At 40.4% G+C, this 14271-nt stretch overlaps 1 protein-coding gene across 17 annotated transcripts in view; it reads right to left on the bottom strand.

Moving 5' to 3' along the window:
* MCF2L2 (MCF.2 cell line derived transforming sequence-like 2) overlaps positions 1 to 14271 on the bottom strand; it is a 277556-nt gene that overhangs the window by 77140 nt on the left and 186145 nt on the right. For all 17 annotated transcript variants that reach the window (XM_072996252.2, XM_078389790.1, XM_078389785.1 and 14 more), the window contains exons 16-18: positions 4458 to 4524; positions 2720 to 2835; positions 1672 to 1741 (exon numbers count right to left, since the gene is read on the bottom strand). In XM_072996252.2, the coding sequence (XP_072852353.2) occupies positions 1672 to 1741; positions 2720 to 2835; positions 4458 to 4524 (253 nt within the window). The remainder of the gene's footprint in view (positions 1 to 1671; positions 1742 to 2719; positions 2836 to 4457; positions 4525 to 14271) is intronic.

Genomic DNA, 14271 nt, shown 5'->3' with positions numbered 1-14271 from the left:
TTTCATGTGCCCCCCCCTACAGAAATTAATTGCTTACCCCTGTCCTAACAGGAACACTGGATGTTACACAAAGGAGCGTCAAGGGACATTGATTTAAAGAGATCTAAGGACCAGCACATTGTGCGGTAAAGAATCACTAAGAAAAATAGTTCCTATTTTGTTGCGTTATGGTACAGCTTGTCAGGGAGCAGACATGGCAGCAACACAAACCCTTTCTTACTACAGCCGCAGTCAGGAACTGAATGTATTGCATGGATGAGGAACAAGGAGGGCTTTGGGAATGGAAACTCCAAGAAAATGTCACCCCACTCTCACCGTGGACATGGCATCCTTTGCCAAGGCAGGACTGTCACCTTGTGTAGATAACCGATTGCAAGACATTTCAGAGAAACAGGAAGTGGAGGAAAAGCATCCATTTGGAAGTCAAAGACACATAAAACAGACGTAATGTGAGACAACAAGGAAAAGACCTGCAATAGCAGAAGCAGCACTGTGTAGATTTCCCCATTATTTCGCATCTCTAGCAAGGCAAGCCTCTCTGGGCAAAGGAACTCCACAGATGGGTTGCTAACCCTCAGAAGCCTCTGAGAGGAACAGGCAAATCTGTGGAACAGCAGCTTGAGATGCAGAAACCGGCAGACTGGCAGATGCTGAAAACTATCAACTACTGCCATAATGCTTCAGAACTTCCACATACAATCTGACTGGCCAGTGGATACTGAATTCTATAGAGTACCTGCTGGATTTATTGCACCTTCATGTGATGCCCTTTTGAGGTTTTGGCTGGAAGGGAGCTGCAGCAAATGTCAATCAACTCAGTAACAGCCTATAGTCCCCTTTCTACCTCAGATTCTTTTTCCTGCCTTTTTTTTCCAGTCAGGGTTCAGTTAGTATTCTGTCAGCCTGTGAGAGTTATGAAGTGTTGTGTCAGCAACGTAACAAGTAAGATGGTCAATAATGAAGTAAATTAAGCAGCTAAGTTCAGTAGTATGACAAGTTAACATTTCCACATAATATGGTGCTTGTTTTTATATAAGAACTGTGACTATAATACAACTTTTAATTCTTCTTTAGAGATGGGCACATCTCTTAACACCTCTTTGACCAAATTCCGGGAGGCAGTGGAAGACAGGAGGGCCAGGCGTGCTTTGGTCCATGGGGTCACAAAGAGTCGGAAATGACTTAATGACTAAACAACAACAAGAGATGGGCACAAACTGGTTTGGGTATTTGGCTACACAGCTGTTCCACAGGCGCCTCAGCTTCCCTTGCCCTTCCTCCTCTCAGGCCTGCTTCCTACAGACATTGCCTCTGACTGGACACCTGACAGAGGAGGCAGAGCAAATGAATTCAGGGTGTCCACAAAACAGCTGGGCAGCCAGACCACCAAATCACACCGAACCACAGTTTATGCCCATCTCTATTCTTATTCACAAAGAGTCTCTGAGTGAATGTATTGGAACAAATAAGTGCCAGCTGAAGAAAACTAACAAAAAAGGGTTAAGGGAGAATGTAGTTCAATCTACTCTGAAGGTTCCTGCCAAAACCATTTTTATCTGTTCCATAATAAGAGGGTGTTCATTATTATTATTACGAATAAAGGCCCCACTCGATTTTTCCTCACACCAAATTCTGCAAACCAGATCAATCAGACTATTCCTGTTCACTTACTCTTTTTAAGAAGCACCGACCGAGAAGCTCTGGATTCTCAATGCAATTTTCTAGCTCTTTGAGGAAGATTCTAGAATGGAGATGGAAGAGAAATGAGAGAAGAAATATTTGATTTGTTATATTGTATATTGCAGTTACATCGTTATCTTGGCTGAGACTGGAATACCTCCAAGCAAAAAACACCAAAGGAAAGCCAATGGTACATAGTTTAAAGTGCTTTATGGCACATTTGGAAAATATTTCTGGCCTACAACTGTGGGAAGCGATATTATCATCTACTCAGAGAAGATAACCATGCTGAAAGGTGAGAAAGGTTTGGTTTTTCTGGACGACAATATCCAGAACCCCACAGTCATCGTGGCTAGCAGCAGCATTGGTTATGGGACTGAGGAACTGCAGTTTCCCCTCCCCCAAAATGGTTCATGTCCTACTATCAAATTATCTGTATGCATGGAAACAAAAAGTAAGCTGCCAGATATATAATAATTATAATCTTAGAACTGCAGAACTGGAAGGGACGCTACGGATCGAGTCCAATCCCTGTCAAGCTTTCTTATGAGGTCTCTGAAACGCAGGGATTAACACATTCCAGTCAAATAGCTAGCAGTAGTATCTGCATTACCACATCCTCAGAAATGATTACATCTTAATTATAGTGACACTTCACAGGATTTTCCAGGTACAGACTACTCAGAAGTAGCATACTAGTCCGTTTTTTTTTTTTTGTTGGTAGCAGTATGAAAGACTCTGGGGAAAGCACAGGAGAGTCACAAATATAACACCACCATGTCTGGATCCTCTCCAACCCAGTACAGTAGAAGTCTGGGTTTGAGGTAACCTGATGGCATAATGAAAGCTTTGTCCAGGATCACCCACAGCCCATGGTTCTAGCTACGATCATTAGAGGGTAGCATGTGGACTGGGACTTACAACTCAGTGTCTGCAAGACACTGGGAAAATAGATTAAAAGCTGCAGACGCAAGATATAGTGTTTTGCAATATCTGTTTTAAAATGTTCATGTACAGTCATGCGCAGCGTCCAGCCAACCTGTTATGAAATTCGTAGATTTCTGTGAGGTTTCCGAAAAGAACTTCTCTCTTGTTCAAAACTGGTGTTGGGATCAAGTGAATTAAATCAGGATTGTCCATTTCTGATGCATAGCCCTGTTTAAAAAAATAGTGTGGAGAGAATGAAAGACTTAAAATATAATTTGGTACCGCTTCCCCTCCCCCTCCAATTAAAAAACAACAATTGATCATAGAGGCAATGAGAAGTTCATTCTCTTGGTCTACTTCATTTATTTGTTTTACAATAATCCTTCACCTCAAAATGAAGTGTTCATTTTGTGCTTAAACTAGATCATCCTACATCGTGTAACTTCAAAACTCTTGTGTTAAAGGAACATGAAGTGTGGAACTCTGCAACACAAAAATACACACATTCAAGAGTTCCTCCAGATGAAGCATTTGTACTCCATACTGTACGCAGTTCCCCACTGATGCTATTTCCCCCCTGCCCTCTAAGTGATAAAAGCTTGATCTGATATTTTTGCTGACAAGTTCTTCTGACTTTGCATTTTTTATTTTATTTTACTTTACTTTGGTCTTCTGAAAGCATGGTTTATTTTTGCTTTGGTTGAGGCTGAGTTCATGAAATTGTACACCTCACACTCATATCTCTGGTTACAGCTTCCCAGATGAATTTTTTTTCAGTTTTTAATCATTGGCACAGGAAGAACATACACACACATGTATTTCCATAAGAGAAACTCTGAGAGGGGTTGCTTTTATCACACATTAAAAAAAATTCTATACAAACTATCCCACAAAAAGTGGATACCAAAACTATAAATACTCAACTATCCAACAAACTGCACAAGAGCACAGACAGAGTTCTGACTCCTGTCCTCTAAAGATGCTGGCTACAGAGTCTGGCGAAACGTTAGGAAGAAAAACCTTAAGAGCACAGCCAAACAACCTGAAAAACCAACAACATCCACAAGATTTCTATAATTTATGAATTTTTATTTTTCAGGAGACCCGCATTTTCTGAGAAGGCACTTTTAAAATTTGGACATCTGTTCTGGTAAATCCTTTGGGACGGTCAGGAACAAACCGGGGGGGGGGGGGGAAAGGGTGCAACATTCCCCCCCCATGTGGAAGAGGCCTGAATGGACCTACGCTGTGATGTAGGTGCTGCGGGGGGGGGGAGTGGAAAACATGATTATTTTAATTCCAAGGATGCTTTGCTGATATTATTGGTGGTGTTTGATGGAATATCAGATATCCTTGTTTACAGAATCAACAAAGTTCCTCAAATCCTAGTTTGAAGCATAGATGTCCCTTGATGCGCTGAGCCCAAATCCAGCTACCACACTTCTGGATCATATTTTGAAAACATGATGTGGCAGCTGCTTGTGCAAAGTGCTGACCAGCTGCCACCTGTGAGATCAACCGTGGATCTCCCTCCAATCCTTAGAGCAATTCATTATAATGTTATGCATTTTAAAAAAATATTTATGAAAAATAATTTATGAAAACAATAAAGAAGTGGGTACAGGCACCAACACTCCTGCAGCAGTTTCTAAAAATAAAAGAGCTGGACAGCTGGATTGAACCTGGGGTCAGTGAGTGGTGGGTGGGCACCCTAATAGCCAACATTCAGTTTGAAAGTTTGCATTGACATCATTTCAGCTGGGACGAAGCCCCTGTAGCCAAGCAATCTGCTCTTGTGAAAGTGCTCTTAGATTCTCTCTGACATCTGTTTCAGCAGACGCTCAACTTACCTCTATTATGCTTTGCAGCTCCTCTACGTAAACCCGCTCTGTTTCTATCAGTTCATTTATTATATGGCTGGAGAAAAGAGAAAAAGAGGCACATGTAGTCTTTCCTACAAAATTGGTTATCTTTTTAAGCACGTTACTTTGGAGGGGGGAAATCATGTAAATTGAAGATCAACTGCTCCACAACCTGGAAGGGATTAATACTACCTGTCAGACCGTCTCACTGTGTATCAGAACAGGTTTGTACCATTTTACTACAGGGGAAAAATTGAACGTATTCATCTCATCAATACATCATAGGCACTACTTACAGCAATACCTCTTAAAAGGATTCTCTTGAACCTTTTTGGAATAGGCAAACAGAGCTATGGTTACTATTAATTTAATGAGTATTATCAGTGTTCTTGGTAGTTCACAGGATAAGACATGCAAAGGATAGGTATTTGACCCATAGATGGCCAGCAACCAGGGCAGTGAAGAACCCCCCCTCCCCAAACAAACCAGACAACCCCAAGGCAAAGGTGATACCTTTATTAGACCACTATCAACCATTGCAGCGAGAGTTAAGCCTGTAAGCATCCTTCTGCTGCGGCTTTTGCAACTCACAGCAAGAGTGACTCTGTCCATTAAACCAGGACAGAGATGGAACCAACTTTCTCACAGTTAATTCCTTGTGTCAATCACATGCCATGGCCATCGCCCCCTGGCCCTGATTCTTTCACACTTAAGTCGCTTTAGCACAGGGTTTTAAGAAGGTTCTTTGTTATGTTTGCTGTAACAGAGCCTCATAGCCGTCCCTCTGGAAGCTGTCCTAAGTACACAACCGGCCATGTTGATAGATATGCTATGCAGAGATTCCAGGGGTGAGATTTTGGACTCATGAGGAAGTGAAAGAGTCAAAAGGCCATGGCATTTCTGAGGGACAGGATCAGGCTTGCTGGTCTAGATTGGTGAAGGTCAGGTAGGAGGCCAAGGAAAAAGGAGTTATCCACCCATTCCTTCTGGTCTGATTATTAAAAAAATTATAATAATGCCACATTAGAGCAGGGGTGGGCAAAATATGACCCTCAGAATACTGCTGAACTGCAGCTGCTAGCGTTTGCTCATCACTTGCTACCTAGGGCTAATGGGACCTGTAGTTCACAGCATCTAGATGGGGCACTTTGCTCACCAATGCATTAGAACCTGCACTAAATCAAAAGAGTAGGGTGTCTAGTGATGTTACAGAGAAAGCAAGAGAGCTGGGTCACCCTCAGCTGCCTCACCATAGTATGGAGGTGACCCTGGGCTCCCAAACACTATGCCACTAGAAAGAAAGGTTCCCTCAAGCGGGTAAGACTTTTAGTTCAGCCCTGGCGGTGGACTGGGCGTCTGCCATCCGAAGCCCGGGGGGGGACCCCTAAGAGAGAGGAAGTGGAGTGTCCGACAGAACCGGAGAAAGAGAAGGAACAAAAGAGGGGAGAAGGCCTGCTGACCAGGGTTAGAGACCTCTGGGAATGAGGGGTTTCTGGAGTGTGCGAAGAACCAAAGGAGGACCCCGAGTAAGTGATTTGGGGAGACGTCCAGGAAGAATGACCAGGGAACTATGGGGCAGAGGACCCCTGAGAAGCAATAGTCATTGGGGTGGCACCAGCAGCAACATCTTCTTCACCTAACTTTCTCCTCATCCCCAGTCAGTCTATGCAGCCTGGAGGAAGTGTGGAGAGCTGTGGTGAGCCGCCTGCTTGTGAAAGAAAGAAGGATTTTTTTTAAAAAAAAATTAAGCCCTAAAATAGACTTAAAAACAATTCCCTGACATCTGAAACAAACAGAAACAAAACGACCCATGCTTTCTTAGAGGAGGAGACAAACTAGCCTGCAAAGTCATAAATGTCAGGGCGGCAAAATGAAATGAACAAACAAAAAAATAATCAGTAACAAACTGGGTGCTTTTCAGAGAAGGCGCATTGCACCTTAAAAAAGCCCATTCGATGAAATTGGGACCTCCACAATGACTCAGGTTTAAGTTTTGACAGAAGGAAGGCATGGACCAGGGAGAGAGAGACCTGCTTCACGAATACAGCCTTCGCGAATACAGAGACCTGCTTCTTTTCCCTAATGGAGCTAAAAGCCACTGGAAAGCGACTACTGTATTCTTTTGCAAGAGGATAGTCACGGGGCACTGACTTGCAGATGCAAAACTAGTGGAGAGAAAGGATTTTGTAGGAATCTGGTCAAAAGATACAACATTCATGGGGAAACTGCACCTGGTTGAAAGTGTAGAACTGGAGCCGTATCATCCACCGCTCTGCATTCAAAAAAGATATTCAGATGATGATTGAAATGTCTAACACTCATTATTTTCCACTTGGTTTCTCAGCAATACCAGACAGCTAAACGAAAAGGATATGGTTTTCTTTTAACCTCCAGTAAGGGCCACCCATCCTCATTCAGATTACAAAGGTGGTGCATTTTAAGAAGCCAGATCTCTGAGAATCCCCATAGCAAGGATTCGTAGCAGCAAGTATTTTTCCAGGGATGGATGTTTGATGAAAACAACACCTACTGACAACACAACAAAAACTTCTGAAAAATAGCCCCCTTTCACCCACCTTTCTTACTCTCTCCTTCTGTCTCTCTGAGCATTCCTCTGTCTCGTGGCACAGTGGCTAAACTGCTATATGACCCAGGGTTCAATCCCAGGTAGCTGGATCAAGTTGACTCAGCCCTTCTGTCCTTCTGAGGTCGGTAAAATGAGTGCCCAGCTCGCTTGGGGAGGGGATGTGTAGCCTGCAGAATTAACTTGCAAACCACCCAGAAAGTGTTTTAAGTGCTATGGGGTGGTATATAAGCAGCACAATTTGCTTTATCTCACTTCCCCAAGAGGTTACGCTTCAGTTTCAAGCAGGACGTTATGGAAGAGTAGCTTCAGTGTTTCTTAAGCAGATTTGATCAAACTGTTTAGACATGTTCTACACGTGGAAAAGCCGGGTCTGCTACAAATGACAAAAAAGATTTTTTTATGGGCATACCAGAAGGATTACATAAGCTTCTAATTATGTCTCACAACAGCCAGAATTACTGACTCTGTTTTGCAGGGTGGTGAAATCTGCATACACTCTTAAGGTGTGATATAGGAATTTGGTGATCCCTATGGAATGCCAAGTGAATGATACAAATGCAGGAAAAACCCAAAACAATATATTTAAAAAACCCAAATCAAAAAACAAATAGCAAGCTTTCAATGATAAATCATCTTCAAGGCTGTGCATCAAGTTCTTATGGGCAATTCCAAACGTATGTGCTGTTCTTAATGTCCTAAATCTACATGGATGATGGTGTAGAAGCCAGGCAAAGCTTCTTAGATGAAAACAGCTGCAGTGTGCATGTTGGCTTCAAGCTCTTCTTCAGCTGGCAATTTGGAATTTATGACCCATCTCTTCAAACAGAGGAGTTACAGGCAACCTCCCCCTTCTCCCTTCTTGAAACTCGGAAGAGTTTCTAGTTAGCCGGGGAGGGAAGGCTGCCCAATTAACATGACCTGCCTCTAACAGAGTTGAGATTAGGAATTTAGTTAATGAGTTTCATTGCAGGAGAGCAAGGATGCAGGAAGTGTTATCAGTGTTGCTGATAGGATCGGCACTCTACACACCCCCACACTCCAATTTAGCCACCCAAGCTACAGGCCGTCCTCCTATATTGTAGAGTGATGCAGAAGGCTTTCCCTCAAACAAAGAAACAATAATAGTGGGGGAAACCTCATGTCTGTGTGTGAGGCACGCTGTTGAAGGAATGAGAGAAAGAAGTCACACGTATCTTGCCTTGCAGACTTAATGCAGCAACAGATGCTACCAATAATTCATTATTAAAAAAGGGAAATCCTTCAGGGTTGTTTGTGTGTGAAAGTCACAGCAGAAACTTTTCTCACCTCTCAGAGTTTCTCAGTTAGTTTTGTTTTGTTTGTTTGTTTGTTTGTTTGTTTTTGGTTCTAATTGGTCTTCAAGAGGCAAGCACAGCAGCTATTTCTCAACTGTGGAAGTCTGCTTCAACCACCGCTCTCCAACACTACTATGCTTTCATCTCTGACAGATTATCTGCAATGTCTGGTTTTGCTCTCAAATGAAACATGACTCTGTTTCTAACACAGCATCCAGAGTGAAACCCCCGTAGGTGCTTACAACCATAGTATAAATACTGTAGTGGCTTTCGGATAAAACTATTATAGGCTGCATTTTTTACGGAAGACAGAAGAAAAACACCACCAACCAGCAACTCTACTTAAGATCAGGTTCAACCTGATCTTTCAAGGCAAACATTATGAACTCTTATGAAGTTATTTCCCATCCGGTATCATATGAATCAAATATGTAAAAGGCTCCCACTCCATGCTCCATTTCTGATCAACTGAGCATCATGCTAGCAGACACAAGCACATTATTAATGAAAATACTAAAGATATTATGTAGAAGCCTCAGTGAAACAGAGTCACTCCTGGCAAAATAGAAAATAAGAAAGAAGGGCGAGCAGCTGCAGCAAACTGTGTTTCTGTTAAAGGCCCGACAGAACGAAGGGTGGCAGGTTTTGAATACATACCAGTCAGACACAGATGTGGTGTCCAGGCTGAGCGATATCTGAGATGTTCTACGCAAGGAGAACATCTGCCATCATATCCCTATGTATGCTTGGTCTGCAGCTGTCAAGAGGTTGTGACCTTTCTCTTTCCAAAATGAGAGGAGCAAAGGAGTGTAACCTGGCACCTGTTTATGGGATATCATGTTCACCTGCTGATAACTAGTGTTGTCATCACCAGTAGAGAGCAAAAATATTCATTGCTTACAGCATCTATCTTCTTGTCTCCACCTTTCCAAAATCGCAAGCAATTTAAATACCAACATTACAACCAAATGGTCAAACAACAGAAGAAAGGCTGCATAAGTATGTCACCATGAAAATAATTATACAATTTCCAGTTGCTCTACCAAGTCTTTCTCACAGCTAACCAAAATAGTAAGTAAGTAAGTAAGTAAGTAAGTAAGTAAGTAAGTAAGTAAGTAAGTAAGTAAGTAAGTAAGTAAGTAAGTAAGTAAGTAAGTAAGTAAGTAAGTAAGTAAGTAAAAAACTGTATATGTTCAAGTAGAACAAAACCACACATTATTCATTGGGCAGTGTTGGTGCCCCCCATGCCACCCTCACAAGTCGAAAATACACAGTGTCAGGTCACTACGATCTGCTAAAAGTGAGGGCAAAGTTACACTATTGAAATAAATCGGGTGATGGATCACAGTCTAACATGGTAATCATGTGTTTTCTAGGTCGGTGTGAGGGTCCTCTTGGAACCACGTTTTAAAAGCTGTGTTGTATATCAGTCATGAGGGCTACAGGAGATTTTAAAATTGTTGCGCCTGCCTGCCCTCATGTTAGCACGTGTGCTCAACTGTGTAGGGTTTGTCACGTAACAGATGCCAGGATCACAGGTTTTGGACTCAGGGAAACTTTGCAGTCCAATCTACTTTTTTCCTATCTGTAATACCAAACTAGCACTATCCCGGATAGAAAGAAATTTTTAAAATGAAAAAATATATTAAAAATAATACTGGTGGCAGCAGGGGTGAGTGGCTGTGAAAGGCAGCTGGTGAAAGGGTGGGCGGGCACTGCAAACCTGTTAGAAGCAAGGCTTTTTTCTTGTGTAGTACTGGATCAGTATTGGAGGAATTCCCCTTTTCTAGTGGCAGATTATTTTGCATGTACAGTTCAGCCCTAAGAAATTTGTCAAACACAGATAGAGTGCTGTCCTCTGAAGATGCCGGCCACTGAGACTGGTGAAACGTTAGGAAGAACAACCTTCAGAACATGGCCAAAGAGCCCGAAAAACCCACAACAACCATCAAAGTTCTAACTCCTGTCCCCTAAAGATGCCAGCCACAGAGACTGGTGAAACATTAGGAAGAACAACCTTTGGCCAACATGGCCAAATAGCCCGAAAAACCTACAACAGCCATCAGGATCTCGGCCATGGAAGCCTTCAAGAATACACATTTATCAAACTTTATCTAGAACTGTCAGTGAACCTGATATGTTTTCGATGTAAAACTTTGCCTCTGACAGTGAGTTACAAACTGTGTCTGACACACAGCATTGGTTTAATGGGAGGTTCCCCTGGTGCAAGTGATACTTGCTTCCAAGTTGTACAGATGGCATAGGCTCAACTCACTTGGTGTCTTATTTCCACACTTGCACAGTCAGACCACTGCTATTTAGGGAGAACTTGCTACGTTCTTTTCTACCACATTCCTTACTCTGGAACAGTATCAAGTTAATTTACATAATCTTCCCAACATGTTTGCATCACAAATTTCTTCTAGGTCATCCCATTACTTAAATGTGAGTCAGCTTCGGTCAACACTAGTGTGGCAATCATATAGACAGGGTTTGGAGTTTCAGAGTGGCAATGTTTCACATAAAGACTTTGTACATTATTTCCTGCTGTTTTGTTCTATAGTTATTTTCTGCATTCTTTTAAAAGCAATAATGTTTATTTACCCATCTTCATACACTTCCTCCTCCCTCATCTAGGATCTAAACATGATTGTTGTGTGGCGTGACCCTCCAGTGCAGTATTGTGTCTCAATTTTGTTCCAACACTTATCTCATGTTACATAGTGATGACTGACATCTGTCACACAGCCCCAGCTCCCCTGTTTGTTTTCCTTAATACCCAGGTTCGCCTTTGGGTACGACTTTTACTTTTCTTCCTTTTTTTTTTGCTGCCACCAGAGGATATTCTCCTCAATGTATCAAATGTGAATAATGGCACAATCCTGTCTAATATAACGATGTTTATTTATTGGTTAATAAGTAAATCATATAAGGAAAATCATGGATAGTCTTGTATTATTCATTCATTAAATCTGGGGGGGCGGGGTAAAAATCTAATAAAGTCAGTCAGTCAGTAAGTAAGTTACAATATTCAAACAATTTATCTTATTTCTTATTCCTTTTAACTCCTTCAGTTCTCAAATACACCAACTTTCCAAGTAGAGTGGTGCCTTGCATTACGAGCGCTCCGTTTGATGACAAAATCGCTTTACGTTGATGTTTTTGCAATCGCAAAAGCGATCACAAAATGATGTTCCCTATGGGGGAATTTCGCTTTGCGATGGTCTCTTTTATTCAGTCCAACTGTAATTGTAACTGAAATTATTTTTAAAAAGGAACCAAAAACTTCTGAGAAGCAAACAACTTTGAAATCTATGTATAGCTTTTGAATTTGCCTATGCATTTCACATTTTCCTGTGGATATTTTATTATTAATATGATTTCTATCCCATCTTTCTTCCCTTACAGGTCCCCGAGCAGGAGGGCACCTCTCGCTTTGTTTGACAAAAGCAACAACAACAAAAAAATCTGCCTCAATATTCTTATATTTTGACACAATATCATATAAACTATGCATCTGGATGGAAAAACATGAATGTAAAAAAAACCTCTTTTGATGACGTGAACACAGGCTGCCTATATATCAACATTGTATTAAAATATATTAAATGTTAACACACTGTTGTTGTTGTTGTTGATGATGACGATGATGATGATGATGCCTGGATAGAAAAAGGCATTTGACTCATTGCCACACAGCTAGATTAACACCTGCCTAAAATGTTTTTGGATTAGTAAAATATTCAGAAGTTCCTCAAGAACAACATGGGAAAATGGGAAGCTGTTTTGATTACCTATAGCATCAAAAGAGGAATATTTTAAGGGGATTCTTTGTCACCATTGCTGCTTAACATCTCACTAATCCCCATGTCATTAATTTTAAAGTAAACTGGATTGGGCTGCCATGTTTCACAACAAGCTGGAAAAATTAATAATCTGTTATGCATGGATAACCTAAAACTAAATGCAAAAATTTCCACAGAGACAGAATCACTGCTAAACACATTAAGAATATTTAGTGAAGATATTCAAATGAAATTTGGAATTGACAAATGTGCAGCTCTGTCAATACACCAATGGCGAGACCCAAAAACTAGATGGAATAGAGTTTTAAAAATGGCAATATTATAAAATCACACTCAAGTGATGAATATTATAATACTAATATTATACTAAATGGAATACTAAAAGCAGTATTTATACTAAATGGAACACTAAAATACTAATATTATACTAAATGGAATGGTAAAAGCTGTATTTATACTAATTGGAATACTAAAATATTAATATACTAAAAGCAGATAACATCTAGACACAAACATTAAAGAACTGCAAATACACCAGGTAGTAGAGGAGGAAAAAAGAAGCCTAAATGATTATATTAGTACAAGCAGAGAAAAATTACTTAAGGTGGTGAAAACAACAGAAACAAAGGCTCAATAGAGACTCAAAGAACTGGAAAAACTAACAAAATACAGAGACCAGGCAATCAAAACATCTCGCTTGTGGATGAAACACGTTTCAGTGGTCCCTTTAGTCATTGGGGCTTTGGGAACAATATCAACAAATTTCATGCAGCTCTGTAAGCAGTTACAATCTCAGAAATCAAAGCTTCAGAACTACCAAAAAAGAACAACAGCAATATTAGGAACAGCATACGTATTTTTAACAGATACTGTACTTAGGGTTTTTTTTGTTAAAACTTGTATCTGTTATATAATACCAGTCAATATTTTTATACTCTTTATTGACTGTGTCTGGTATTTGTAATAATAATAATAATAATAATAATAATAATAATAATAATAATAATAATAATAATAATAATAATAATAATAATAATAATAATAATAAACAATTAACAACAACATCAACAACAACAACAACAACAACAACAACAACAACAACAACAATAATAATAATAATAATAATAATAATAATAATAATAATAATAATAATAATAATAATAATAATAATAATAATAATTTATTTATTTATTTATTTATTTATTTATTTATTTATTTGATTTATATCCCGCTCATCTGGTAAATCTATACCACTCTGAGCGGCTAACAAGAACATATATACAATAATAATAATAATAATAATAATAATAATAATAATAATAATAATAATAATAATAATAATAATAATAATAATAATAATAATAATAATAATAATAATAATAATAATGTGCCTTCAAGTCATTTATGACTGATGGTGAACCTTTTCAGGGTTTTCTGGGGAGATGGTAGTCTACCGTGCAGCTTTTCCAAGGCCACAGATGATGGCTCTACTCATAGGAAGCACAGTGGGGAATTGAACTTCCAACCTCTGGCTCTGCAGGCAGATATCTAAACCATTGTGCTATCCAGCCTGCTGACATGCTGTTCATTTAACACAAAATAACATTTGGATGCCCCCTCCCCAAAAGCCAGGAGCTGGGACTAAGACCTGAACACTCCAGAAACAGGGTGCAGGCACCTGCCACTTTTTTAAAAAAATTGCTAAAAGCTACTTGTCTTAATCTTGTCTTCTATGAGTAGGGTTGCCAGACATCCAGCAAAAGGAGGACATGTCCTACTTTTCAGGATCATGTCCTCCGTCCGGCAGGCAAGACTAAAAAACTTCAAAATGTCCAGCTTTTGTATCTCCATCCCCTCCCCCACCGACTGCAGCCGAACCTCTCCCTGTTACTTCCTCGTAAATCCTCCCGTTCTTTCAAAGATCGGAGATAAGGTGGCTTGATTGTTTAGGGCCGACAGCCCTGGGTAATCAATCCCCGGCTTGTGGATGGCTGCTCCTGCCCAGAGCTGAATAAGGCAGGAAGGAGCGAGAGAGATGGATGGAAACCTGGACAGGAGTAAAGGGAGTGCACTTGCTTGCCTGCTGGAGGGGAAGC

Source organism: Pogona vitticeps, chromosome 3, assembly GCF_051106095.1.
Source record: "Pogona vitticeps strain Pit_001003342236 chromosome 3, PviZW2.1, whole genome shotgun sequence".
NCBI lineage: Eukaryota > Metazoa > Chordata > Lepidosauria > Squamata > Agamidae > Pogona > Pogona vitticeps.
The sequence above is the reverse complement of the archived record's forward strand: the minus strand, read 5'-3'. Positions and strand labels throughout refer to the sequence as shown.